Here is a 27460-nt window from a genome sequence, read left to right on the forward strand (position 1 = left end):
AAGAAAATTGGGGTAATTTGGTTTCTCACTGCATTTGCTATGAGGGTCTACTGAGAAGACACATTTTGTATTATATATGTATTACTAGGCATACACAGCTCCTCACTTTCCACAGGAGTGACTGTAACTTAATAGTCACCCTGAGCAGAGCAATAGACTGGTGAATTTTATGAACTGGAATACATTTTACAATTTATTATGTTGTCCTTGTATGCAGTCCATGCTTATAAAATAATAGAAGCATGATATGTTTTAATGGCCTAGATCAATACCCACATTCCTCTGTACATGAGATATGCCAAATGAATCACTACAAAGCTGAGTTCCTCCAACTGTACAGCAGGAATGAGAATACACAGCACAGCACAGAGGTCTATAAGACCGTGTACCCAGGGCAAAACAGCTTTGAGTTCATGTTCTACACAGTGTATATTGAATTCATACAAGGTTCCCTTCAGCACCCTGTAAGTAATCACACATGTAGGTAACTTCTAATTCCTTCACGCAGAAAATGCATTCACACTCACCTGCATAAATCTCTTTGATCATATCTCCTCTGGTGCTACCTGACACCACATCACTAGAGACGTTTAAGAAATGTCAGTGTAAAGTGAATAAAGAACTGGCCTGATGCTGAGATAATTGTGTTACAACATAAAGCAGTTATAAAACAAGAAGCTACTGAGACAAACAGCGTCACTCACTAGAGATCGAAGTCTTAGGTGAGAGCATAAGCATCCAATATTTCTTTACCCTGTTTCTGGCACTTAATCTTTTCAACCTTGAGTGAAATCACTCAGGGTGGGAAGAGCTGGGAGAAAGAAACAGTGCTGATACAACAAAATGCCTCGTAAAAACCCAGGCCGGCATCCAGCTGGGAAGCAATTGCAGTAGCATCACAGGGAGAAAACGTGCCTGTGAAAAACCAACACCACAACTGGATCTCAAATTTTCATCACGATCAAAGCATCTGTATGTCAGAAGCTGTAAAAACATACGAGACTCAGCAGCAAATACATGATCTACTTTCGGGCAAAACAGAACTAGGAGGCACTAAAATTAGGAGGAGGAAAGTAGACATGAAGGGAAGATAAAGAAAATCCTGAAAATTCTCTGAGCTGTCCAGTGGCACAGTCCCCAAGGGAACTGATGCCTGGAACTGTGAACATACCATGGAGGCTTGGCCTCTACCTCGCCTGCTGCTTTGTCATCCTCTTCTTCACGCCACTTCTCCCTTGCAAAAAGCTATTCTTCAAAACAGAACATTGACTAAAGACATGCCCCAGTTTTAGGCATGACCTTCCCTTTGCCTGCAGTGCTGCTCTCATATCTGCCTTTTCTGGACAAGGACTTTTTATTTTTAAAAATGGTTATCTGTCTCTCCAGGGGTCAGGAGGATTATCTTATTATTATTCAAACAGCTCTTTGAAGACTGAAAGGATTGAATCAATACTATTCGTATAATTACTGAGAGCAGAGAGGAAACCGTGAAACAAGAGTAGCCAAAGCAGACTAGAAAACTAACAGTAACTGTAGTTCTCAAATCTTTCTGCTCATCCTTGAATTCTTTCCTCACCCTCAATGCTATGTGATGTTGGTATCCAGTGAACGTCTGGGCAATTTGACAACCAATCTTTTGGCCTAGGGAGCCTTGTTTTGCTACCCAGACCACACCACATTCACATGATTGGCTCCTGGATCATGGATAGAGAAGCTGTGTTTGCCTTAAGCCAAACAGATGCAAACTTCTGAGGGCCTGGAACTGTCGCTGTACCAACCCCAGGAGAGCCTCAGCACTTGCACCCATCATGTTGCCTCTAAGCTGCTTCACTAGCTGACCTTAATGAGCTCTCTTGTCTGGAGGAAGCATCACAGTCACTTTCTTTTCAGCAAATATCTTCATGATGGTTCCTCATCCCTGTGCCTCCTAATCATTGAGCAAATCCCTTCTTCTCAATAACACGAGGCAAATTCCTTGGCCTGTCACAGCATATTTAATGCTTTTTGTGAAAATTCAGAAGACAAATGTGGATCCTCAGGAAAGCTCCACAAAATTTTTTAATTCAGAGAGGTGAGGGAGCCAGCTGCCTTGCTGCAGTGCTGCTTTCTTTGTCATAGCCCAGACAGGCAGGACTCTTCACCTCACCCCACAGGATAACCACCTATGTCAAATGCACTGATCCAGGAATGAAACAGGGCTTTTCCCTTCATGAGAAAAAAACACAGCAGCTGTTTGACCTCTATTTAAACCAGTATTGCTGCAGTTACAATGAAGATTCCAAACTAGCCCTGGTGCTGTTCTCACCATCTCACACACTCCTGAGACTATACTCTGAGAGGTATTTACAAATCCTAAAACAAAACAAAATGGAAACAAATGCTTCAAATCCTAATTTAAAAATAATGCCACATGGAATTAAAAAAAAAAATAAATTAGAAGTACAAGTTCTAATTTAAACAGGAATCAAATGGCAACTGAAGATACAATAGACAGAACTACCTGTACATAAAACACCACTAGATTTAAATACGCCACAGCGTGCTTGTAAACTGGAAAGTTTTAACAGAATCCCAGGACATCTCCCAAAAATATGCTATAATATATACCTAGTCCCATAAATTGTGATAATCTCAATATATATATATTCATATCAAGTGCCAAATCCAGCATTTCTGCTTATTTGACATTACCACCCAAGTACATCTCATGTGCACGATGGGTACAGTGAATGTGCTCCCTATCTTCACAGGCATGTAGCTCTGTACTTGGGCTACAAAAGGTAAAATAAAATATTTATTACTGCCTCATTATATTTCATTCATAAACGTAAATATTCAGAGCATGAAAAAAATTAATGAAATAGCACTATCATTTAAAGTTTTTATAAAAAAATCCTGTCCCACTTCAGTGAGAGGGGGAAATGGATCAATTTATCTGTCACTTAAAAACCTTCTTAAAAAACACTAATGTTCAAAGATTAACCTTTATGAATTATTAACGCTTCCTGATTTGAAAATGTGTTTCAATAATTTCATGCATTTCCAGTACTGGAATTCCTCCATCCTTCATCTGAAAATACAGACTCTCACCACAGTATCTTAAAAGTTCTCCGAAATTTTCAGTGATGCTGTCACTCCTGTAACTATATTTTTCCTCTACTGAAATTTGACTATTATGCTCTGTATAAACAACAACAGGAATGTAGGAAATAATGAAGACCTGACCAAATGCACACAGTATGACAAAGCGTACTGGCAGAGAATGGTAATGTCTGATCCCCAAACTCCTACAGAATTTCAAATGTGGGCTTTGTCACCTTTAATATGCTCAAGAAAGAAGGCCTGGAATTTGCCCACATTTTTCATATAATTGCTGCCAGTTATGATTGGGATATATATGTTCAAATAATCCTGTCAAACTGGTCTTCAAAGAAAAAAACTTCAGGTTTTCCAGCAATTTTTATAGAACTTAAATTTGTTTCACATCTAACTCACAGCACTTCAACAGGAGACCCATTGCTTAGCAAGAAACTCCAAGACCTGACAGGATAAAGAGGAACCAAAATTTGCAAGTATAATTAATAATAGACAGTGAGAATGTTTCTATTGTAAAAGAGTGCTTTTCTATTGTGTCTATTCTCTCACTTTAATTATTCTTGGAATAACCAGGGAAAGAAATAGTGTGAACAGTGTAATTACCATGGTTAAATCCCAGCAGAAACAGATCATTTTCCACTGAGATGAAAAGGGATAGCATGTAAAAATGCACAAGAATCATGCAAGTAGCTCTAAAATGAGCTGCTGGAAGAAAAAAGACAGTGGTGAAGAAAGAATCTAGGGATAGCACTGAGAAGGCTTTCAGAGGAAAGAGGTTTGAAAGCAAAAAGAACAAACAAACAAACTGAAAAGACAAGGGACTAATAAACAGATTTTCCTATTGATCACAGCTCATGTGCAGAAGACAGGAACAAATGAGCCCTAAGCCTGGCCTTGTTCTTGTGTATTCCTCAATCCTTTATTATGAGTTAGATCTCCAAATTTAACAACACTTGTTCTAAATGTCAAAGTTATAACAGTCCAAGATATCACATACACAGGTAATACTTTTATGAACAGGTACTATCTGAAAAAGAACCTACTCCTGTGAGATGCTGCAGCAGATTAATTAGTCAAAGTTCATGGTGATCTTGTTACAATCTCTCATACCATCTTTTCATTTGCAGCTGAGTATCTTCCCTTCCTGATGCAAATTCAAAGATAATATAAAACCTAGCCACTTCCTAGAGGCATTAAATTAAACTTCAGTGTTGGAAACAGCTCTGAATTTACATTGAATGAATCTCCAGTGGTAAATGTGCAAGACCATGACTACTATTGTCAGACAAAAATGAAGAAAAGCTAATTGAAAAGAAAAAGACAAAAACTTCAGGTAACCATCTCAGCACAGCTAAATGAAAAATTCTTCCCTCTTGGAAATTTGTTTTTCCCTATTAGAAAAAAAAAATCCATAAAAAGATGTTCCTTAGATAAATGTCAGTGGCAAAACTGCCTGAAGGTACACAATGAATCACATCAAAACTATTTTTAATACACTCCCAAGTCAGAGCACAATCTCCAAACTACCTCAAATTTGTATTTGCCTTCAACACAGGTGTTCCTGGCATTTTATGACCGGTGAAAATGACCTATCTTTTAAAGAATGCATAGAGAAAAATACTCAATTACTATCTGCATCAGGTAGTATCAAGAAAGTTAATAGATTTGAATAAACGATATATTTTAAGTTCTAATACTTTGGAATTAATTTTTTTATACATTGAACTGCATGCTATTGGATCTCATTCTTAATAGGCTGCTCTGCTATGAATGTTAACCACTCCATTAACATGCAAAAAGAATGAAAATCCTGGTTAAAAGCAAAACTCTAACTTCAGGAGAAATGTATGAAAGATCAACATATAGATCCTGTTTCAGGATACCTTCATTTTGTGGCACTGTGGTAAGCAACAATTTCTATAACAGTATAATTCAATTTAGGGGAAAAATTATTGTTTTGGTCACATAAGAGGAACAAATTATGTAAACAAAATAATATTTAGTCAAGCTTTTACATATTTGATAAAAAATTTTCTTACATTCTACCCATGCTAATTTTTCCTGTATCAAAGTACGTATGGTGGAGATATGAAAAGCTGTTCAGGACTATGGAATAACTTGCTCAACTGAAGCATTTGTATTTATGATAACCTTAAAAAAACTACGTAATTTGCTATTGAACTGAGCCAGCTAATTTACCACATATGGTTATTCAGGACCAGAATCACATAATCACCCATATTGGAGGGTGCCTTGGGAAATCAATTATCCAACATCTCTAATCAAAACAAGGACAGTTGCTTCAGTTGTTTGTAAAGTTACAATGCTCAATCCCTGCCTTGGTTTGTATTTGCATATTAATACAGTAGCCACACAACTAAAAACACTATTACTCTAAAAAATGTAAGAGGCTTAGTTCTGGAGTGCAAGTCTGTGGCCATGAGCAGATTACACTGTAAATTCTGCAGCTACAAACCAGCTTATTTCTCAAACAACTAAAATCCGGATTCCTTGCCTTCTGAAAAGCTGTTCTCCCTTCTAAGCTTTAACATTTGTAAATTTTAATTACTTCCATAACTAAAACACTGCTAGAACTACTCATCTTGAGAATGCAAGCAGGATTTATTGCAAAATCGCTGCAAATTGTTCATACCAAATGACATTTATATATTGTTTTAGAAAACACAGAAAATATTTTGATACTTTCTGGCTTCTGTTGATTAAAACGCTAAATATAAGAGTGAAAAGTCTTACTGGAGTAGGAAAAGGCCCTGTGCTTCTGATGATCAATAAATAAATCTAACACGATGCAAGACTGGAAAGAACAGCTTGTCTGCTTGCTGGGCCATGACCACTCACCTATGCTGCTGTTGTTTAGAACCTGTCATGCTAGTGCAGAAGGGCTAAAGAAAGATTCCTTTAGAGTTAGGTAGACACAAACCCATCAGAAGTGGGTGTTTCCTTGCTCTAGTCTAACCGCAGTCAATGCTGGCTAAAAGTTCTTCGAACTACAAGCCTACAAGCTGGCGCATACAACTGCACAGTGCTTTCCCCTTTAGCCTCCTTGGCTGCCTGCAGGCACATGGACACTGATATGTTCTAATAATCCCACATATGTTTGTTTTCTGTTCTTCAAATAGGTATTTCTCCTTAAGAACTACATCAGATTCAACCACAAAGCTCTTACATTAATCAAGCCCCCAACTAAACAAAAACTGAAGTGTAGCACGTACGCTTTCACCGATGCTCAACTTCTTCATGTCTGACACACAATTTGCAAGAAACTTGAGCTTACTATATTTAGCAGCTACACCAAAAATAAAACAAAAATAAAATAAAACTATCCATTACTACAAGGAATAATAATGATAATTACTTATCCACTGAATACAATGAAAGTTCCAGGGTCTGACAAAACAGTGAGAGGTGAACTATTTAAAAAAAGCATATCTGCTGTTGCCAAGTGGTTTTGCTGCAATAGTGTTATTCAGTTTTCCATATGTAAAACTAGAAATATAGTAGCTCATTAATGCAAAAATACAGAATCATGAAGGCTATTGTTAGTTTCTTATTATACAGATAACTGTAAACTACCACATTAGGAAAAAAATTAGAGTTTTGTGAACTTTGACTGGAGACGTAAGGAGTGATTAAAACAAAGTCATGTTCCTTTTAGGCTCCTGTATGCAAGTAAAGCAAGGAACAGTGTGTTAAAACACAAAGGTTAAGCATCACAAGAAAGTAACTTTTTTTCTTTGTTTCTCTTTGTTCTGTAGAATTGGAACAAAGTGACTTTGATAAAGTCAGAGGAGGGGAATTTCAGGTACAGTAAGTAGAAACACTTCTTCATGTACAATTCTTTTTAGACCACAAAACTAATATATTGTTGCAGAAAGTACAGCAAGGCCAGGTATTTAATAAAAGCAAGGCTGTCCGGATCTATAATCACAGACATAAAATGGTTAGGTTTGGAAGGGACTTAAAGATCTTCTAGTTCCAACCTCTCTGTCACGAACAGGGATGCCACTTACTACATCAGCTTGCTCAGGGCCACATCCAGCCTGGCCTTGAACACTTCCAGGGATGGGGCATCCACAACCTCTCTGAGCAACCTGTGCTGGTGCCTCATCACCCTCACAGTAGAAAAATTCATCCTAACATCTCAACTAAATCTACTCTTTTTTAGTTCAAAATCATTGCCCCTTGTTCTGTCACCATCTGCCTGTATAAAAAGTCCCTCTTTCCTTTTTATAAGCCCCCTTAGGGTCCTGAAAGGCTGCAATGAGGTCTTCCTTAAGTCTTGTCTCCAGGCTGAACAACCCCAGCTCTCTCAGCCTGTAACAGCTAATGGTTACAGCAAATAAGATATTCTGGTTCACAACTTCAATTAGGGTCCTCCTATCTGAGGCCTACTGTGCAGGAAAAGTCCTATTACAGTTATTTACAGATAACCTAAATGACAAATCTATGTATTACTTCGAAAGAATTTGGACTGGAAGATCAGAGATGAGTATCACAATGTGATACATTGCCACGATAAGGGTAAAAATGTATTTACATGAGGTACTTTTACTAAAGAATTTAAGAACTACAAGAGCACAACCTTATCCTGCTTTTGACTCCCTAAATGTAAGTGCAAAAATAATTCTCAAGCTCTTCCATTTAGCTCCTTCTTATGTAATTTTTCAATAATGCTGCAATCCATATCTTGCTCTTCTAATGATTTTGGTTTCTTTTTCAGCTGTCACTCAATTACCAGAGCTAGAAACCTCCTGATGTCCAGTGTCAAGCTTCCTTTAGGCTCACAACAAAACAGCAAGGTAAATGCTACTTATTTTGTCCAGCTCTTCACACTTGATTAGTTCTATTCCCTATAAATCATTTGCCTTATATTCATCCCATTTAACTACAAGCCTGGAAGAGTATAGGCAAATATATATTTTTTGAAGCTTCATGCACACATGCCATCGGATCAGTAGAAATAATAATCACACCTCTTACATGTGTTCATAATGCACATGGTCATCTAAAGAAGAGAAAGCTCTTAAGGGAGATATAAACTCACATGCCCTTTCTGTTCTAGGAAAATCTCAGCCACTTGGTGTGTGCCCAAGGCACAAATGCTTCCTAGAGCTCCCATGTGGACAGTGCAGCTTCACATTAGCCTCAGTGGAGGCCCATACTCATAAAGCATGACACAGCCCTTGCACAGTTCCACTGGAGCACTGGCTTTCACTCTCCCAAACTAGAAATGTAAACATGAACGAAAAAGTGTAGAACTCGGTCATATGCCAGGGCTCTAGAGTTCTGGATTAGGGTTTCAGGGCTTTAACATGTTTTTTGGGTGGCAGCCTTTATCAAGGGCTCAACGGGGAATCATTTTCTTTCTCTGAAACATCTGTTGGCCAGTAAAATTCCAATTACACTTAGCTCTTTTCTTACAGCAGGCAAGGAATATACAGCACAAGAAGGCAATTGCTGTTTGAATGAGCAACAGACCAGTAAACATAATGGGTTTTTAGAGTCATTTCCTAAATGTAAACAAGTATAAACCTCTCCTGATCCAGACAGAAGCTTAGCAGCACCTTGCATAATTTTACTCTCCATTTCTATGTTCTAGGCTTCTAAACACAGATGAATATTATGAAAAATAGACATATATAAAATATATTCATATATAAAGTATAATAATACATTTCTTGTTCTCTTGAACCTCTTAAAGGCCATGTGTCCAGAAAGCATAACCAGACAACTCTGCTGCCTACTTTTTAATGCCAAGCTGAAAATGCTGTACTGAAGGACACTGATTTCCTGTATCATCAGTAAGTTTGAGACTGTTTCCCAAACAGGAGCAGATGCCCAGAGAATCAGATATGACTGTCCCTTAGTGTTTTCTGATGTCATTTCCAGCTCCCATAGAAAATGCAAATAGGACAAATCAACTTAAATCCAACTGACCTGGCATCACTTAAAAGGAATTATGCCGCCGTGAGACAGCTGATGGATTCCTCTTCTCCATGGCAAAGTGGTAACATGGGCAACTGCAACATGCAATGAATGTCATGAAGCTGCTCCACACAAAAATGACTTGCTATCCAGAAAAACCAACTGATTTTAGACAAGAAATTTGCTTCACATAGTTTTCAGCCTCTTGGAGAGTACAGAATAGTTTTCATACCCTATGCTACATAAATCCTTTGCACTAATGTGCACAGTTAATGTATTTCCAAGGTAATTGACTGTTTACTGCAAATCTTATGATAAAACCCACACCTTTTAGACCTCCTTCCCCCCTGCTCCAAGTACAGTGTGCTAAGCAAAAGTAGGAGCTAGATGTTGTACAAAAACAGGGTTTTTGTAAAGACCTCAAGAGCTCCTACACACACATCTGACAGAGAATAAAACCAAAGCACCAGAAAAATAAATGATATGTTCATTCAGTCAGGAATAGTGGCTTGGGTGCCTGGCTTTAATCCACCTACTGAAAACTGCTATAAATAGTATGGGTCAAATCCCTAAACAAAACAAAAGTTAAGGAAGACTGTGTTTCTGTTAAGGAAGACTTAACAGAAACTCATCCTTGTTTCCCAGAAACAAAGGAACAAAATACAGTTTTGCTTGCATAGCCAAGTGCTTTCTTTTTTTTGCATTTCGTTTTTGAAGCCAAACATACTGGAGTGTAGAAATGAGCAGCTGAATAAACTGATATATTTCCCTGGGAAATCTAGGATTTTTATAATCTTTTTTTTTTTCCCCTAAGATTTCTCTTTTCTAGGACACATTTGTAGGTTTTGGTGTGAAATGAAATGGATACATGAATAATAACAGATTCCATGTTCTTTTGAGTGACAGGGAGCTGCGGTGGGCTGAAATTTGTAAATGATGGTGCGAAACGGGAAAAGGAACACATTTCTGAAACAGGAGGAGCCTTTAAAGCACTTGTAAGTGTGGCTATGAAAGTAACCTTACCCCTGCTCCACCTCTCTGCATGAGTACAAACACTTTTTATCAGTTACTCTGTGTCTCCCCTGAGCTCTTTGTCCTCAAAACGCTTTTCTTCGGGGCAAGGCAAAGGGGAAGGCTTAGCTTTGTGTTATTTAAGTACCTACAACTACCAACATACAAATTGGAGCCTTAAAAAAACCCCACATCAGATCCAGACCTCACAAGAAGTGTTCTATAACACTGGATTTTTTTGAATTTTATTCTTTAACCTTGATAGCACATCAACTTGAATAACAATCTTCCAGAATGCATTGTTTACCAAACCAGTTGCTATTTTCACAAGATATTTTGTTTATATCTTTCCTGTGGTTTTTTTTTTCGTTTGATATCTGGGGTTTTTGTTTGGGTTTTATTTGGGCCTAAGAGTAAAAGGGTTTTCTGGCATTTTATTTTGGCCTGAGCTGACCCCCATTAACAAATCTGATTAAATGCAGAATTTTAAATCTATGCCACGGCTTTTTATAGCAATAATACCTCTACTTAAGAAAAAATTGACTTTTATTAGACCCATTTGCATCATGAAAAATCTTTAATATAATAATACTTCAGGATACTTGCAACAATAAATAAGAACTAGCCACACTGGTAAGCATAAGATGCTTAAAATCTGGCTAATTATCACTGCCATTTCCTTGTTCTAAATTTTATATTCAGCTGCCATTTGTTGTTACCTAACAAATCCTTATGTGAGTAGTACAAGTGAGGTTTCAGCCTTCCTGCATTAGAGGAGAGCACACCTGAAAGCTGCCACATTCAGCCACTGCAATTCAAGTGAAAGGTACCTGTAGGTGACTGCCAACACACTGTCAGCTGGACAGGCTGAGACAGCTCTTGTCCTGCAGCACCTCAGGGTAAACTCTGGCATTTCTGCAGACATTTCTAAGCAGGATACCAATCATTTCCATGCAGAATGAAACTTTTAGCTTGCTTTCCTAATGGAATACAGCTTGTCTGTTCATCCTTCAACTTTAAATAACTTTTGAAAGGGTAATTAATCAGGAGTGAGAAACACAGAGAAACCCAGGTTTTACTAGTATAAGTGTTCATGAATTCATCCAAGTGAGTTTATGGACATCTTGTCCTCTAGGATGCTTAATGAGTCCAACAAATTTGCTGCAGTAGACAGCTGGCGAGACACAATGTTATAAAAACCTTTATGACTTGCACAAAACAGGTTTAAACAGAAGGCAGACATTTTATACTGTTATCAATTTTCTACAAGTACACATAGATATGTGCAGTAATACAACATAAATAAAACTATTCGGACACTTTCCAAAACTGAAACTCAATCAGCAGAAATGTCACTTATTCACCACAACACAGCAGAAAAAAACGTTGTCCTGTTCTTCTTCTCATGACTCTAGCCTGTTTCTCTAAATTACAGGGCTAAATCTCTGCAATAAAAAAGCATCAAAATTAATCTTTTGTGCCAGCTACCTCTACTTTGCTCACATAGGAGTTAAGTATCCTATGCTACATAATTTAAATGAAACACATTCTTTGAAATAACAAGAGAGAATCATTTCAGCAGATTACTCTGAGTTGCAATGTACCAGACTGATCCTGCCTCAGTCCTATCCAAACCCCTTTTTATTTCAGTTTCCTCTCACAATCTCTCAGGCCTTCTAATTTATAGCAACATCTTACCTGCAGGTAGCATGTCTTTGTAATTTACAGCTGAAGATACTATCTTTGAAAAAAAGAAGATTCAAGAACAGTGTTACGTTCTGATCATGTAAATTTATGTCTCAAGAAACACCAAAAAATTCCAAACTGTTCTTGGCAGACCAGATATGTGAGATATATCTGTTTGTGAATGACAGGATTTCAGTATTCAACATAGCATATTGGAGATATTCCTGAGCCGAAGTGTACTATTTATCCTCAGATCTAAGGCAGAATTCACACAGCTTCAGCACATTAAAAAATATTCTGAGTCACGTATGGTGAGAACTTCAGCGTTCTTTCTGATACTTAAAATATGTAAATAATTACTTCCTTGATAATTTAAGCCCCGTACATCCAGCTAACAGAGACTATGGTCTCAGAGGACTACTTTTGTTTTGTTAAGCACAGACATCCTACCAAAATGTACAAGAAATGACTTCTGGGGAGGCAGGGAGCCTGCATGCTTCAGCGTAGATCCTCCCTCCATTAGCCATAACCTGTCAACTCCACCATTTCAGTGACTCTTGTTGCTGTTGATTTGCTGCTGGACATGTTAGAGAACACAAATACTGAGTAAAGCTTCACTAGACACAAAATGAAAAGGGAACAAAGGCTTTTTCTTGCACTTATCTAGTCAGAACATGAGTGTCTTAATAAACACTGGTTGAGTCTGTCTTGCATTTTGAGCTGCCATCAATTCCTCCATAACACAGGTTCATGAGAAGTTCTGTCTCTAATCTCTCATAGACAGGTATGAACAGACCTGAACATGATCATGACAATGCTGCTTGCACCAAAATTAATTCCCGGTACAGGCTTTGCACTTGTGCTCCCAGGCTGACCTGAAAGTGATGCCAGGCAGAACATCTACAGCAGCATCAACACCTCCTCTCCAGCAACACCCAAGCATTATTTAACGGCAGATCATCTTAAAATGACAAACTGGGCACCCAGAAATGGAAATAGAATCATAGAATCATTAAGGTTGGAAAAGAGAGTAAGATCATTGAGTCCAAACATTAAATGCCTCATTTATTCCAACTTCCCATGCATTAAATTAACATGCAGCCAACAGTCATACCTCCAGTAGGATCAGTACCTAGGAAGCCAAGTTTACCCAGTCACATTCTATTGTGATCTTAATTGACTATGTTTATCAAAGTAAACAGACCACAAAGCAAAAAGTCAAATTAAACGACTCACCAAGTGAAAAAAATAGAAGTAGGCTACGTAAGATACAAGAATGCTTTGTGATTTTCTGCAGCTGTTCTCAGCACTGCTTAGCAAATTAATTTAACACAGAATGTCATTCAGGACTGTTTTTAGTCCTTGTTAGCGTTTTAGCACATTATAACGATTAATCATTTTTTATTAATGTATGGGTATTAAATATGAACTAAGAACAGTCACACTGTACTGAGTACTGCTAACTCATGTTTTATATTAATATTTACACTATTATTATATTCTGCTTATAATACTACACATCCATACTACAGAGAGAAGAATATTAGAAGTGTATTGAGATGTTGATTTTGCAAAAATTTAAATACAGGCCTAAAGGGAATGTGCAATATTCTTTAAACCACAGAGGTAAACATGTACATAAGGCTTTGCATAGGATTCACAGCTGCACAGTCATGCTTACAGAAGGAAAATAATACTAAAATTAGATTTAGAGGTGAAACTTCACAGTAAGATATACAACTAAATAGGTCAGGTCTACCTCACCATGCCGTCCAGGCAGTCATGCACACCTGATTTTCATCCAGTATTTTTTCAAAGATTCTTTGAGTGGTCAAATCAAAACCTGCTCTGTCGTAACACTCACAGGCATTTTTCATAAATGAAGTCTATGATCACAATCAATTCTCCCTTGGAGAAGGCAGACTAAAAACAACATCTACAAACAACAAATTACAGAACACCTTTAGAAAGTGTTTTCTTTCCTGCACTCATTGTCCTCTGATTACTTTGCATGCATTTTTACAGTATACTCATCACAGTGTAATTCACACATTTCAGAAACATGTAATATCTCCAAGTAGCCCACTTCTTTTACAGGGCTTTTCCTTTTTATTAAACTTGTTTTCATCAGTTATTAGGTGGCCCGAGATGCCTTACCAGGGATAGGGTAGTCTGACAGCGAAGTTTTACATTTTGTCCAGGTGACACACTTGGAATTGTTCTGAGGTCTTCCTGGGGAGAGCTGCAAGTCTGGGGAGCGCTGCTCAACAAATGCGGTCTGTCGAAGTTTCGCCTCTGTCCCAGGATAAGACAGCTGTCAAAGGAGTTAAAGACAGGCAGGGTTAAGGAAGCCTGGGTCTGAGTTGGGACAGTTAGCTCATTTTGGGAGCATTTTCTCCATTGTACCATGCTCCAATTTGAAACTGTACAGATACCAGAAGCAAGGAATACTGAATGGTCCATTTTCTCTCATTAAAGTAGCTGTTTTCTTTCAAACCCTCTGCAGCCCTTCTAAGGTCAGTACTTTCATGAACTGGTATAATCTTTTGGGTTAGAAAGCCTGGAGGTCACTACAATGCATTGTGATAGTCAGAGACTGCAATACCTGTCAGGGGTAGAGAACATTTCTGTTGCTGTGGACCTTTAGGATAGAGAACAGTCCAAAAGGCAAACAAGCAATTCATTATTCCTTAAATGTGCCATTAGACAAGACTAAGGAATCCTCATCCTGGATCTTCTTTCTGCACAGTCCTGGAAGGCTTACATGAAAAAGACAATTCTTGATTTGGAGAAATAAAGAAACTTTTTGAGGGAAGGTAAATTAAACTCCCCAAAACATCAAGGTAGAAATAATCAGGAGTAGAAATTCAAGAGAAGCAAATGATAAAACTTAGCAGCTCCATATAGGTGAGGAAGGGGTATATTAGAAAGACGTGTTGTTGTTCACTCTAAGAATAATACTGACACTTCAGTTTCTACCAATTACAAGAGCTGTTTACCTTTTCCTGGTCCTGCCAACTGCACATTTACATCTTTCTCTTTTGCTTTGCATTTGTCCTGGACAAATGCAGCAGGTCTTATAATCTAGAGAACAGAAGACAATGGCGACCAACAGCCTTGCAACTTCTTCCATTAACTTATTCTACAGGATGTTTAAATGCCACTTTCACACACAACTTGGCAAAATATGCACTTCAGACCACCATATGGCACATTTACCCCCACATGTCCTTGGCTTTCTACAAAGGCTTGTATGTCACATCTGATTTAAGACATAAACTTTAAAAGGAACAAGCTGCTGTTAGAGGCCTTTAAGACACCCTTAGATGACAATGAAAAACACAGAAGGATTTGTACATTCAAGAGCCTCTACATCTTCAAAAAAACAGTTTCTATGATCATACTCTGCTTTCTATACAGCCATGGACAAGGAAGCCCATGTCACAAACCACGGTGCAAAGGCAAGAACAGAAGATCAATAACCTTTCCCTTTTTTTCCTTACAAGTGATTTTACCACTACTTTGAGTTAAATTCTGATATTCCTGGTAACAGTGCTATAAAAACATTGCTGAAGAAGACACCAGTAAATTATCCAATCTATACGCCTGCCCGAGAGCAGGATCAACTGTAATTATTTCTGACAGGTATTTTCATAACTTGTTCTTCACAAGGGAACATGCCCTTGCAATTTACATTACATTCGGTGGAGAATTCCTGTTTACAAAGAATAAAATCTAACTAACTGTAGCATCAGAGGAACACCACTCAACAGAAAGTTAGGCCTACAAAGATACAAAAGAATTCACAGAAAGTTTATATACCAATTTAATCGCCTGTAGAAAGGTTAATCAGGATTATGAACACTTCTATGATGAACCAGTATATGCCCTCTAGAAAACTTTGAGAGTTTTAGCTGTTAATGAAGAGATTGTATGTTTAGTATACTCAAGTCAGTTGCTTTACACGTGACAAATATAATTTTAAACAGCCACTGCATTTGTACACCATAATCTGACGAATCAGACCATAATCAAACTGACTGGAGGAGCTCAACGTTTCATTTAAGTCAAGGAGTTTCCTTATCCACCTCACAATAAGCATTAACATCTCACAAGCTTTAGGAAAGCCATTCAGGTAGCAGTGAAGCATGTCACAATGAGGAACAGCTTACAGCACCCTTCTCCTTCAGAGGCAGAATGCTTTTGTTAAAAATGGGTCCCTGTATTTCGGTACTTAGCTATTTCACTAATTCAGAGCCATGTTTCAGAATAACTGCTCTCCCCTTAACTTCTCTGGGGAATCTTTTCCTTTAAGAGAAATTACCCTCTCTAAAGCAGACACTCTTTTGAAACATGAAGTTGTATCTTATCATCATTTGCCTCTCTTTCTTTTACAGTGTGTATTATTATAATCCTAGCTCCGCTTCCTCTGTATAATCCAAATAATATCTGAAAGCTGCTCATTTAAAATGTTGGTGTTAATTTCCCCAAATTAACAGCCATATACTACCAGTCAAAAGATCTTCCCGAACTTCAGAAAGGGCATCAGCTCGGGACTGATTTTAATATTCCAACTAATTTAGAAATGAAGCGTATCTTATTTAGTAGAATTGCTTCATACTTAAAAAATCAGGCAGCATTGGCAGCCAAACTGACGTTTGGAAGCGAAACACTAAGCACACTGTGCAATGTTTGGGATTTTGTGGTGTTAAGTTTTTTGGTAGACAGAACTTACCTGCAATACTTAAATGGTTAAGAGAAGATCATCAGATCCTTTTCTAGGCTAGCCAGCATGTGCTGTTCAATAGTTAATCACTCCTGAACAACATTCAACCATGATATAAAAGCCAAATCTCTATCCTATTGCTAAGCACAATGCAGTTTGTCAGTCCATATGTTGAAAGAGATGTTGTATGAATGAAACACACAGCATCAGCAATAATGAATTGGATGTTTAAAAAGCAAGATGGATGCCTCCAATTCTCAATCAGAAAGGCACATTAAACCAGTCACAGAAAGATGTTTCCATTTCCAAGGCCTTCTAGTGCATTCATGCCTAGTCCCAGCTGCATTTCAAAGAAGATAAAAATAAAATGACACGTACACTACGCCAGCTCCACAGTGGAAGCAATTCCATGCCTGGGAATGGAAGAGACAATTCCTGAAGTAGAAGTTCTCAAAAATATGCAGAGTCAGCTGAACACAAAGCAGCTGTCACCACTGACAAAAAGGAAACCGAATTTGCAAGAAGTCTACTTTGAGTTGGAAGAGGAGAAGGGGAAAAGGAGAAAAGGAATGTGACCATTTCAAGTCCACAAAAATTGCCACAAGTCTTCCCTGAACAAATTTCAAAGCTCTAATAGGAAGGCAATTTTAAAGCCAAACACCATCAGCACAAAAGCAGAGTTCTGTTGCAATTACAAATAATCCTCAGCAAAAGAAATGTTTCACTTATTTGCATAAGTCCATAGCACGGGGTAGCCCCTCCAACTTCAGCTGTGTACTATCCTCCAAAGAACATGAGCCACTGCCCAACACAACCAGCCTTTGCTCACTTTTCTCTACTATTGCTAATGCTGACAAGTTTTTCTATGGTATCACAAAGTCCAATGGTATTTGTTGTTTTTCTCAAAGCTTCAGATTAAGAATTTTAACTTTTAAATAGAAGACATTTCTCTCCCTCATGGTTGCAGAAAGGAACAGAGAACTCAACAGCCTCAAAAGATTAAAAAAAGAACATACAAATATTCTCCATTTAAAAACAAAATGACTCGGTAATTTTTTGAGACTTCAACTCGTGGTTTATGAGTATGCAGAGAAAAAAATCCACTTTGCAAATGAAAGGCAGATTTAGGCATGTGCCAACCTGTAGCCATAAATTCAAGATAATCTCTTTTCTTGAAAAGATGCCTTTCTCTAAAATCAGTATTTAAAGGAAACTCTATCAGTTACTTCAGCAGCACGAAAAACAGGTTCATTGGTGACTGGTATCAGTCACTGCTAATGAAGCATAAATTACTATACAAGAGTTAAGAGTCCAAGCAAAGGCATTCCAGCAGGATGGACAATTATTCTGCTGAGATAAATTACCACTGAAATAAAATTCTGCAGTATTAACTAAGGGTTAGCTTGGAGTAGTGCAAAGCCAAAATATAGACAATATCTAATCTCCACTGTGACCATGAGCACTGCAGGACAAATGTTTTTAAAAACCTTGTCAGTGTATAAGTCTACTGCAGCTCTTATGAATACATAGAAGCAAAGCACATGTGTGTGCCAATGTGCTACTGAAATTTTCTTGGCTTAATCTGAAAAAAGTTGCACATATAAAGGAGTACCTGTAGGGCATTGGCTCACTGGAGAACATTTTATTTGTCAGAAATTGCTCCAGTATATCAGAGACACTCTGTAACAATGCCATTATTTTTATGTAAATATGATAGAAGGACACAGAACACTGAAAAAGTGCAAAGACAAGACTTTCATTAAAAAGGTAAAACATTTTCAGTAATAAGAATTGACAACCCAGTTTCTCTAGACAACTTTTCAGTTGATGTTGCAACAACTGACTAGAATACAACTTGTACATTTTCTGGGCAATTCTCCTCCCAAATCCTGGCCCAAATCAAGTATCCAAGTTGCTAATGATGCAAACCCAGATGATCGGAATGAATGTCAAATATTTAAGCATGAAATATGGAATCCTAGAATGGTTTGGGTTGGAAGCAACCTCTAAAAATCATCTAGTCCATTCCCCCTGCTGTGGGCAAGACCATCTCTCATTAGGTCATGTTGCTCAAATACCCATCCAAGAGCAGCCTATGTCCACTTCATTTGAGCCACAAAGTTCAGTGTGAAAATAGGCTGCCTTTCATAAATGTGATTTCAATAGTTTGTTGAGTTTGTCTTTACACTGCCTTTTTCTACTGAGATTAGACAGGAGCTTTCACCAAGATGAGACTTTATCAGCTTTCTCTGTGAGTATTATCCAATTGCTCTGTGAGCACAAAACCCCAGTGCCTACAGTAACAGAAGTTATATTTCAAACTGGAATGCCAAGACAGACAAAAGAATCCCTTGCTAGCCAACATATTTCTCATCAGCCGAAGCATGTGGGTGGAAAACAAACCAGTGGGACCAACCGCATAGATTTTAACTACGTATATATGCAAAATTTTAACACCACTGAGGGAAATAAGCTCATTATTGTTTCGCTGTTTAATTATGATTTATTTTCCTCATTACATTATAGGTATGAATCCATGCTGCTATATTCAAACCTATTGTCTCTCACTTGTACAATAATGTAAACCCTCTGCACAAAGTTGCCTCTAATGAATCCCAGTCGCTGCTCATTGAGGAAACACTGAATAGGACTTACTTAACATGAAGACTGGAACAGTTTTAGCATTTTATACACTGATTAAACCAGTCTATTTTGAAGCAGTTAGGTACTATTATCACTATGCAGAGTTTCACAGTAGAACCTGGAATTCTCTCCGTCACAAACATTACATCCAGTGAAATTACTACAAAGTGGGTGTCAGATAACATGCTGAATTGCCCTGACCTACACAAACTATGAAGTACCTGGCTGTGAAGGTTATGCAAGAGTTATTATGAATAACGATTGGACAAAACGTTTAGGAGACATCCTTGACAACATCAATAGGTCACGTTTATAAACCAATAAAAGATTTAAATGGGGTAAAAAATGGAGTTGTAAAAGTTCATGAAGAGATTGTATCTGGTTTGAATTCCAAGAGGCAATCATACACCCTGGCTTTGGGCTGAGAATGTGTGGTGTTCTTTTGGACAGGCAAGTCCTTCTTTTAAAAATAATTCAATTATTCTGTAGGTCTTCACCCAGGTGATAAAATAAGGGGCCCTGAGGTGGAGAGGTTGAATTCTGAAGAATGTATTTTATTACCTTTTTTGCTTGGTTGGTTTGGTTTTTTTCTAAATAAACTTAAATAAAATCTTGAATTTCTACATGTGCTTATGACAAGAATGGTCTGATGAACTGAAGGATCTCACCAAAAGTGAGGAAAAAAAAGGAAAAAAAAATTCCTTTTGGTACTGCCTATGTGCTTCAGAGGGAAGCAAGGAAACCAAGGTCTAAGTACAAATTATTAAGTCTCAGAAAAAATATACATAATCTAAAAATGTAAAATAGCTTAAGGATTCAAGCTGCCTGAAGTCCTATAGGTCAGGATATGTCATTGTGACAGCATAAATCATGAAGGTGACGAAACTTTCCAAGCTTTCCTATACTCCCATGTCTGCAAGGCAAGCAATTATCAGCTGCAGAAGGAACACATGTCCTTTCTGATACCAAAATTCACTCTGCTTCACTAATGAGCCTCTCCTTATGTGGTTGCAGCTGTATTCACAGTCCCAATGATACACCACATTGAGTATGGACCACCATGTCTTTGCACTTCAGGAACATCCCTCCTTGTATTTATACAGATCCTATAAATGTCAGAAGTCACAAGTATACAACCTAGGACAAGTTGCAATTCTCTCCAGTTCCTTCAGGATTTTCCCCTCACAACATGCATGGCCAAATCAGTGATGGTCTCATCTTGGAGGAAAACATCTGTTTAAGTATCCTTGACCGTACTGAGCTTCCTTAATTTCTGTTTACAACTAAATGAGTTATGAATAGGTAAACTACTCCTCTGTTTAGCTTCATGTTGGAAAATACTTTCTTCTTCAAGAAAGACAATGACTCAAGTGAAGAAAGCCACCTGATGCAGAGCAGTATTTAATCATAAATGTGAATGTGGCTGTAGATCACAGAAATACCATGCCAATACCCCGCATTTTTCATTTCATGTCAGCTCTAGCTCGATGTCTACCATTGTAACAGACTTCACCCACCTGCTCACCCTCTACTCACAAAGAGAATAAAACTACTAACCATGTATTATGAAAAAATTTCATACTCTGGCATCTGCACCCTTCACTACAAATATGTAATTCACACAGCCTAATGCCTAAATAGCAAGCTCAGACCATACATAGTTCAAATGTATATAAATGAAACTCAGAGGAATGCTTTCAGAAACACCACCCCACAGGCCATTAGGTTTCACTGCTAAACAGACAGATATTCTCTCTACTCACAGCACCCAGAGTCCCCTTACATCCTTCATCTGAAAAGATTTCAGCTCATATGGGTCCATGTGTTGATCACTTGTCACTCCTCAAACCCATACAGGCACAAAGCAGCAGCACTTCTTGCCAGTAAGGTAACATTTGGGATTCCCTAGGCCTGCAAAACGAGTGTGCACTACCGGTTCTTCAAAGGAATAAAAAAATAAGTAAAAAATAAGCACAGTTACATTTCTCAAACAATTATCTGGAAGCAACGTAAACAGAAATAGAAGGCAATCCTATAAATAAAACAGCAGAGCACATGGTGCCATATTCTAGGAAGTAACTGAATTTACCAACATACACCCGATAGAGTAATTACATGTAAAGAAACCACAACAAATTTGCTTCTTCATTAAATGTCAACTTGTCTAGTGTATTCTAAGCAATATGCACCACAAATTCTAAGCATCATTCATGTAAAGAAAAGCTCAAATTATTACGTGTCTATGGATTCATTAACATGCAGCACTCCTTGCAAGCATGTGTCTTTGTACAGTTACTCAGATTTACGTAATAAATTTACTGTGATAAATGTACACAATCTCATGTTTGATTTCACTGACCTTTTGTGAAATGCTGTTCAGCACTGCTTCAAGGAGCTCGCAGAATGAAGAGTTAAGAGATACTGATTTCTTTCTCAGAAAGTCCAATACCCAGTTGTCACCAGTTGCAGATTAGGAGGGTTAAAAATCACAACCCTCAGAGGCTGGACTCACACGCAACTGTTTCCTGAAGCAAAGTTCAGAAAGGACCATTGATCTCAACAACATGAAGATGGTAAGTTGAAAAATGTATCCATATTTGTCAGACATTCTCATTTCTTTACCTACTGTGCAAAATCAAGTATGAGGAGTTCTGTAGGCAGGCCAAAATAACTATTGTAATTGGCTCCATGACCTTTCTATATATAAATGTACTACAAAGGCACTATTTGCAAATTCATTAAGGTACACAGAAAGAATTCAGTTAACACTTTTCTCAAATTCAAAGGGATAGCTATTTTAATACCTTTCCTGGATTTACAGTTACTTCTCTCTGCATACTGCTAGATCACTCATGCTAGAAATGAATCTACAGCTTTTCTTCCTCTACAGTGGAATGAAGCACATCAAATGGTGAGATATTTTAAAACCTCTCTGACAGAGAGCAAGCCTGGGTCTTTGTCCTGTACCACTTTGTACTGTCAGAAATGCACATTCTTGATGCACTTGAACCCATCAAAATTTCAAAACAAAACAACCCCCTTCATTAAAATTCTGTCTGCACACTGGCAGTGCTACAATTGTATATGTCACACTGGAGGACATTGTGAAGTTTAGGGACAGATTAATAGGGACGTGAGAGCCAACTCCCTTTGAAAAGGAGAGGGTTTGATATCTTGGCTCTTATCTCTGTTTTGTACTGGACCTGGACACAAAATCCAAATGCCTTCAGGTCTCAGAGGAAGGCGAACTTGTATATTACACAGTCAGTTCACTTAAAGTTTATAGACACTTGAAAACAACTTTGTTTTCTCTGCACTTCATGTGCATTACATAACTGGTAACTGTTTTAAAATAGGAAAAGACATATATTAAGATAGTAACTAGCAAAAATAGTAAAAGAAAAAATTAATTAAAAGAGGCAAAGGAAAAAATCAACAAGTAGCAACGTACCTACAAATCTGGAAAATTAAACAGTATCTGCAATGGCTAGACATAGAAGAAAATGGGGGCGAAAAAGTAGATAATTGTTTTAATTTCACTCTTATCAATACCTAAAGAAGTTGTCTAGTCAACCAAAATGGACAGTAATGCTGCAACATTAAACATCACTTAATGTGATGCAGGTGCTGGGGCCCATCAGTGCTGGTCACTTTTCAAACATCACCTCCTAAGGGCACAGGAGCAGGCAATTCCAAAATGTTGAAAGTCAAGCAGATGAGGTAGAAGGCTGGCTGCTCCAGCTGGATCCCTACAAATCTATGGAGCCTGATGGGATTCATCCCAGAATCCTCAAAGAGCTGGCTGATGTCATCTCAAAATCTCTCTCGGTGATTTTTGATTGGTCCTGGCAATCCCAAAAGGTCCCAGCTGGCTGGAAGCTGGCGAATGTTGTCCTGATTTTCAAGAAGGGCAAGAAGCACAACCCTGGAAACCACAGGCCTGTCAGTCTCACTTCAGTGTCTGGTAAAGTTATGGAGAAGATTATCCTGGGAGGTATTGAAAAACACCTGAAGGACAACACAGTCACTCTTCACAGCCAGCATGGCTTCATGAGAGGAAAGTCCTGCTTATCAAACCTGATTTCCTTTTATAACAAGGTAACCTGTCTAACTGATCAGGGGAAGCCAGTTGATGTAATGTTTTTGGATTTCAGTAAAGTTTTTCATACTGTCTCTCATGGTATCCTTCTGGACAAAATGTCCAGCACACAGCTGGATAAACACATCATGGGATGGGTGAGCAATTGATTGCAACTGAACCTATACAAAGGGAATCAGTAGAAGCGGGAGGTTGGTCCCAGCTCTTCTCAAGACAGGCAAAAGGAGAAGGCTATACAATTATTCAGGTTTTCATAGACACTACAGGTTAACATGCTTAGTAAAGAAAATACAAAATGTGTCACTGTGAAACTAAATTTTCCAACAAACAAGAGCCAGGTAATACTAGATAAAAGGGAAGAAACTTAAAACAACAGTGTTAGCCTAGAGACACTCCCAAAAGGCATTCTTGCTCAGAAAGAATAAGCTAGCAGTGGGACAAAGGGAAGATAAATACTCCTGCACAGATACTGACAAGCATTTGTTGGTAGCTATTCCCTGAATATCAATGGCATCTTGTCTTTAGATTACATTATTTAGATAAAATACAAGATTTCTTACTCTCATAACAGAGAAGCTTTCTATGATTGATATAGGTGTTTCAACCTTAGGAATAATTTTTGTGCCAGTTCAGTAACTTCATTTCTGATTATACAACATATCTGCAATCTCAAAAAAGTTACTGCAGTTGACACTTTGTCTGGTACTGAGTTACTGTAGTCAACAGATACCTTTCTACTGATTTCACTGGGCTTCGGATTATCTCATTAAATGGTGTTCTAGTTTGCAATAAAGGCATCATATTTACTGTGCCAACCTAATAGCTTTCAGTGATGTTTTCCAGTTCAGATTCAGCAAAGTAATTAGTCTAGAGTGTTCTAATTCCCTGATGGATATGCTTAAGAACTTTGCATAACAAACCTAAAACATCAAACTGAAAATTGCTTAACCGATAAACTGAATTTTAATCTAAAACATCCTTATTTCTCTAGCTCTCTTCTCCCTTCCTAACAATGGAACGTGAGAAAATTTTGTCATTTTAAGAGAAATCTATCACCACTTAAATATTATGTAATATCCAAGACCAACGAACACATTTTAGTCAAAGCTGTGTAAGACGAAGAAAAAGTGAAATAAATTGGAAACTTCTAGTTATTAACATTTTAACATAAATCAGTATGACATTACTGACTGAGCTGCAGCACTGGGCCATTGTCCTAATTAATGACCAGAAACAACGCCATAGCGGAAAGGACAAAGTTATTCAGCTCTGGCACTCACTGTTCCTCTTGTGATACAGTGAATAGATTGAGTTTGAGTCCTACTGCTGTGGGAGCAGCCAGCACACTTCTCTAGGCAGCAAAAGCAATGGCAAAGCCACCTGGTGAGCCTCTGTCTTCCTTCACTGATTGTAAGCTGCTGCTAAAAACAGGTAGGTGGTGGTCACAATTTAATGGCGAACTTGCAGGCAGGCAAGACACCATGAAATTAGTATTGGTTACCTACCTACCTATTACCTACCAAACATTACCACCACATTCAACTGTGCCACTTGAATGTGGCCTCTCAATATGTACTAGTGTAACTGAAATCAGAAGAAATGAAGGCCTGAAGAACAAGGCTGCCAACTATAAGGCTATAATTAGACTGTTTTCTTCAGCCAAGAATTTCATTTTGGGTTGCATTCAGTAAAAAAAGGCAGGTCAGTCAGAAATTTGACTGGTTGACCTAGATACCATGCACCTTAGTTGGTTATTTTTACATCTCTTTTCACGGGTTTATCTTCCTGGACAAAAATTAAGTCCTAAGTGTTCTTACAGCTGACATATTTAGACTAAGTTCCCCGAGTATGAAATATTCGATGGGTAATATTTACAGTATTTGTAACATCTTTTCCTCAAAGCACCTAAAAATGCATTTTCACTAGCTTTTAGAAGAAAACACTTTTCAGTTCAGAAATCACAGGTTACAGTGATTGAAGGGAGTTCTGTCTCAGTAATTCCAGTTGGCTCCTCCATTAGCACAACATAACATGACAGCTTTCACAATGCATCATCTTCCTTAAACATAAACTCCATCTTTGTGAAGTACTGCCAAGAAGTTTGGCACAGTTGCCAGTCTGGATTACAAGGAGAAGACCACTACAGCACTGACTTGCTCAGAGCAGAATGCTGTTTGGGCAAATGCATCTATCCTTTTGCAAAAATCAAAGACAACAGGTAAAGTAGGAGTCACATCCATGGTAGTCACCTACCTATAATCCATACAACAGATAACTTTCAGTGAAAAAACTATGAGCATCAGCTGTTGATGCTCTAACCTCACCACTACCAGAGCATTTTGGAGGCTCTGCCTGGTCCTAAACAACTTTAAGAAGAGATAGCCAGAACTGAACTATTGCAGAACACATTCATCACCCATATTGCTGATGTTACGATTTCTAGGAATGGTTTTAATACTACACTCTATCATCTACAATACATTCAGCTTCCCATTTAAAGCTACCTGTGGGTTTACCTTTACGGATTTCAACAACAAAATCTGTTATTTGGCTGGATAACTAGGTTGCATCTTTCACTGAATTTATTATTAAGAATACGACAAACCCAAAAGTTGAACAAGACATAAGCTATTGCCATGGCACAGCACCACACACTTCCACAGCTTTCAGATCAAGTCTTAAATGCTTCAGCAGGGAAGATCAAATACTGCTCCATTGCAGCTGAAAGCAGGTACAGCTTTTTGTGGCAAATGCTCTTTGAGCAGTTCTTTGCAGACCAGTCACAACCAAAAAGACAGGATCCGTACCCCACAGACCTGTTTATCTAAAATGGCAATCAGCTGTACAACAATAAAGAACAAACACATGAAACAGACAATGGCAATGGCAACTAGAAAGCTGAAAATATGATTTGGTTGATTCAACAATGGAGCATTATATTTTACTTTCTAATCCTTTATTATTGTGCTATTATTATTTCTGTTAATGATACTGACTCCTACTTTTACTGCAATGATTAAGAAGACAGGTAAGTGTTTTTACTGAGAAAACAATGAGGGACCTTTCAGGTGTTGTTTGGAGCTGCATGGCTTGGTCTCACTTCTCCTCACCCCATGAGCCTGTACAAATTAACTACAAATTAGCCAGTTCCCAGCTCACTAACCCAAATGGTTTAACAAGCTGAAGGTCACCAGAAGCAAGATTTCCCCAGCTGCTGCTTTCATATCAGGCACTTAGTTTGGTACCTGTCAGCCAAACTTATAGCCTGTAACACCAAAACACAGCCATAAACTACAAATGCAGTGAAAAATGAGGTAAACAAATTATTAGTGTTCTCATACTGAGAAGTGTCAAGTTCTCAGTGAACTGGTAGACAAAAAAAAAAAAAAGTTAAAATAAAAATTCTAAAAAAGAACTCTTTCTTCCACAAAACAACAAAAAGAGTAAATAGTTTTGTGGTTTGTTTTTTTTCCCCATGAGAATGTCTCTTCAATGTCTACCACCAGTAAAGAAAATCAATGTTCCCTGCATCCCCCTTCCCAGCCCTCAAACATGACTATTTACCAAGCCCTGAGAAAATGTTTGTCTCCTTCGTGCTACTGGCACATTTTCCAGAAATAGCACTTTTGTGTTACCCACATCCTCGATTCCCAAATTCTGCATTTCTTTTCTTGCAATGTTTCTTACCATGCCTCTTTTAACATACTTTTTTTGTGTGTTTCTATTAAAACTACTGATACAGCATTTTGTATTTTAAGCTATTTTCCACCCTTTTGCGTGCTTCTATGAACTATAAAGGAACTTTTGGCACCACACAGTGTGAAGCTGTTAAAATTACCTATTTGAGGCATGCTGATGTGTCAAAAAAATTATATACACCAGGAAACTTTCAGGAAAATGCCTCTATAATCTGATAGAAAAAATACCATCCTTTTAAGTAATTACTATATACATTGGTGTTTTAGAAATATGTAGTTGATTCTATAGCCTTCCTTCTGAAAAGAGTTTTTCTTAATTCTGTTTAGAGATCATTTTCTGTTTCCTTGTGGGCTGCAGCTTTTCCCAGCCTGTTACCTCTTTTCCAAGCACATAATTTCTGGTAATTTTAGTTTGCAGCAGTACAGAAAAGTGAGGAATATCCATTCTAATGACAAGTAAACCCCTACTGTTCCCACGTGGGCTTTCTTTTTAGATCCTATCTTCTCTCTTCTATGATTAGACACTTCAAGAAACAATCACACCCAACAAGCAGA

The 27460-nt window shown here is 37.9% G+C and overlaps 1 protein-coding gene across 13 annotated transcripts in view; it reads right to left on the reverse strand.

Annotated features, from left to right (window-relative positions):
• MAPK10 (mitogen-activated protein kinase 10) overlaps positions 1 to 27460 on the reverse strand; it is a 196130-nt gene that overhangs the window by 88258 nt on the left and 80412 nt on the right. For 9 of the 13 annotated variants that reach the window (XM_017820092.1, XM_017820093.1, XM_017820090.1 and 6 more), the window contains one exon: positions 13897 to 14053. In XM_017820092.1, the coding sequence (XP_017675581.1) occupies positions 13897 to 14053 (157 nt within the window). Of the gene's footprint in view, positions 1 to 13896; positions 14054 to 21467; positions 21634 to 27460 lie in introns of those variants that run through there. The other 4 variants (XM_017820098.1, XM_017820097.1, XM_017820100.1 and 1 more) reach the window with 2 other exon arrangements.

This window comes from Lepidothrix coronata, unplaced genomic scaffold, assembly GCF_001604755.1.
Source record: "Lepidothrix coronata isolate B3197 unplaced genomic scaffold, Lepidothrix_coronata-1.0 Scaffold79, whole genome shotgun sequence".
NCBI lineage: Eukaryota > Metazoa > Chordata > Aves > Passeriformes > Pipridae > Lepidothrix > Lepidothrix coronata.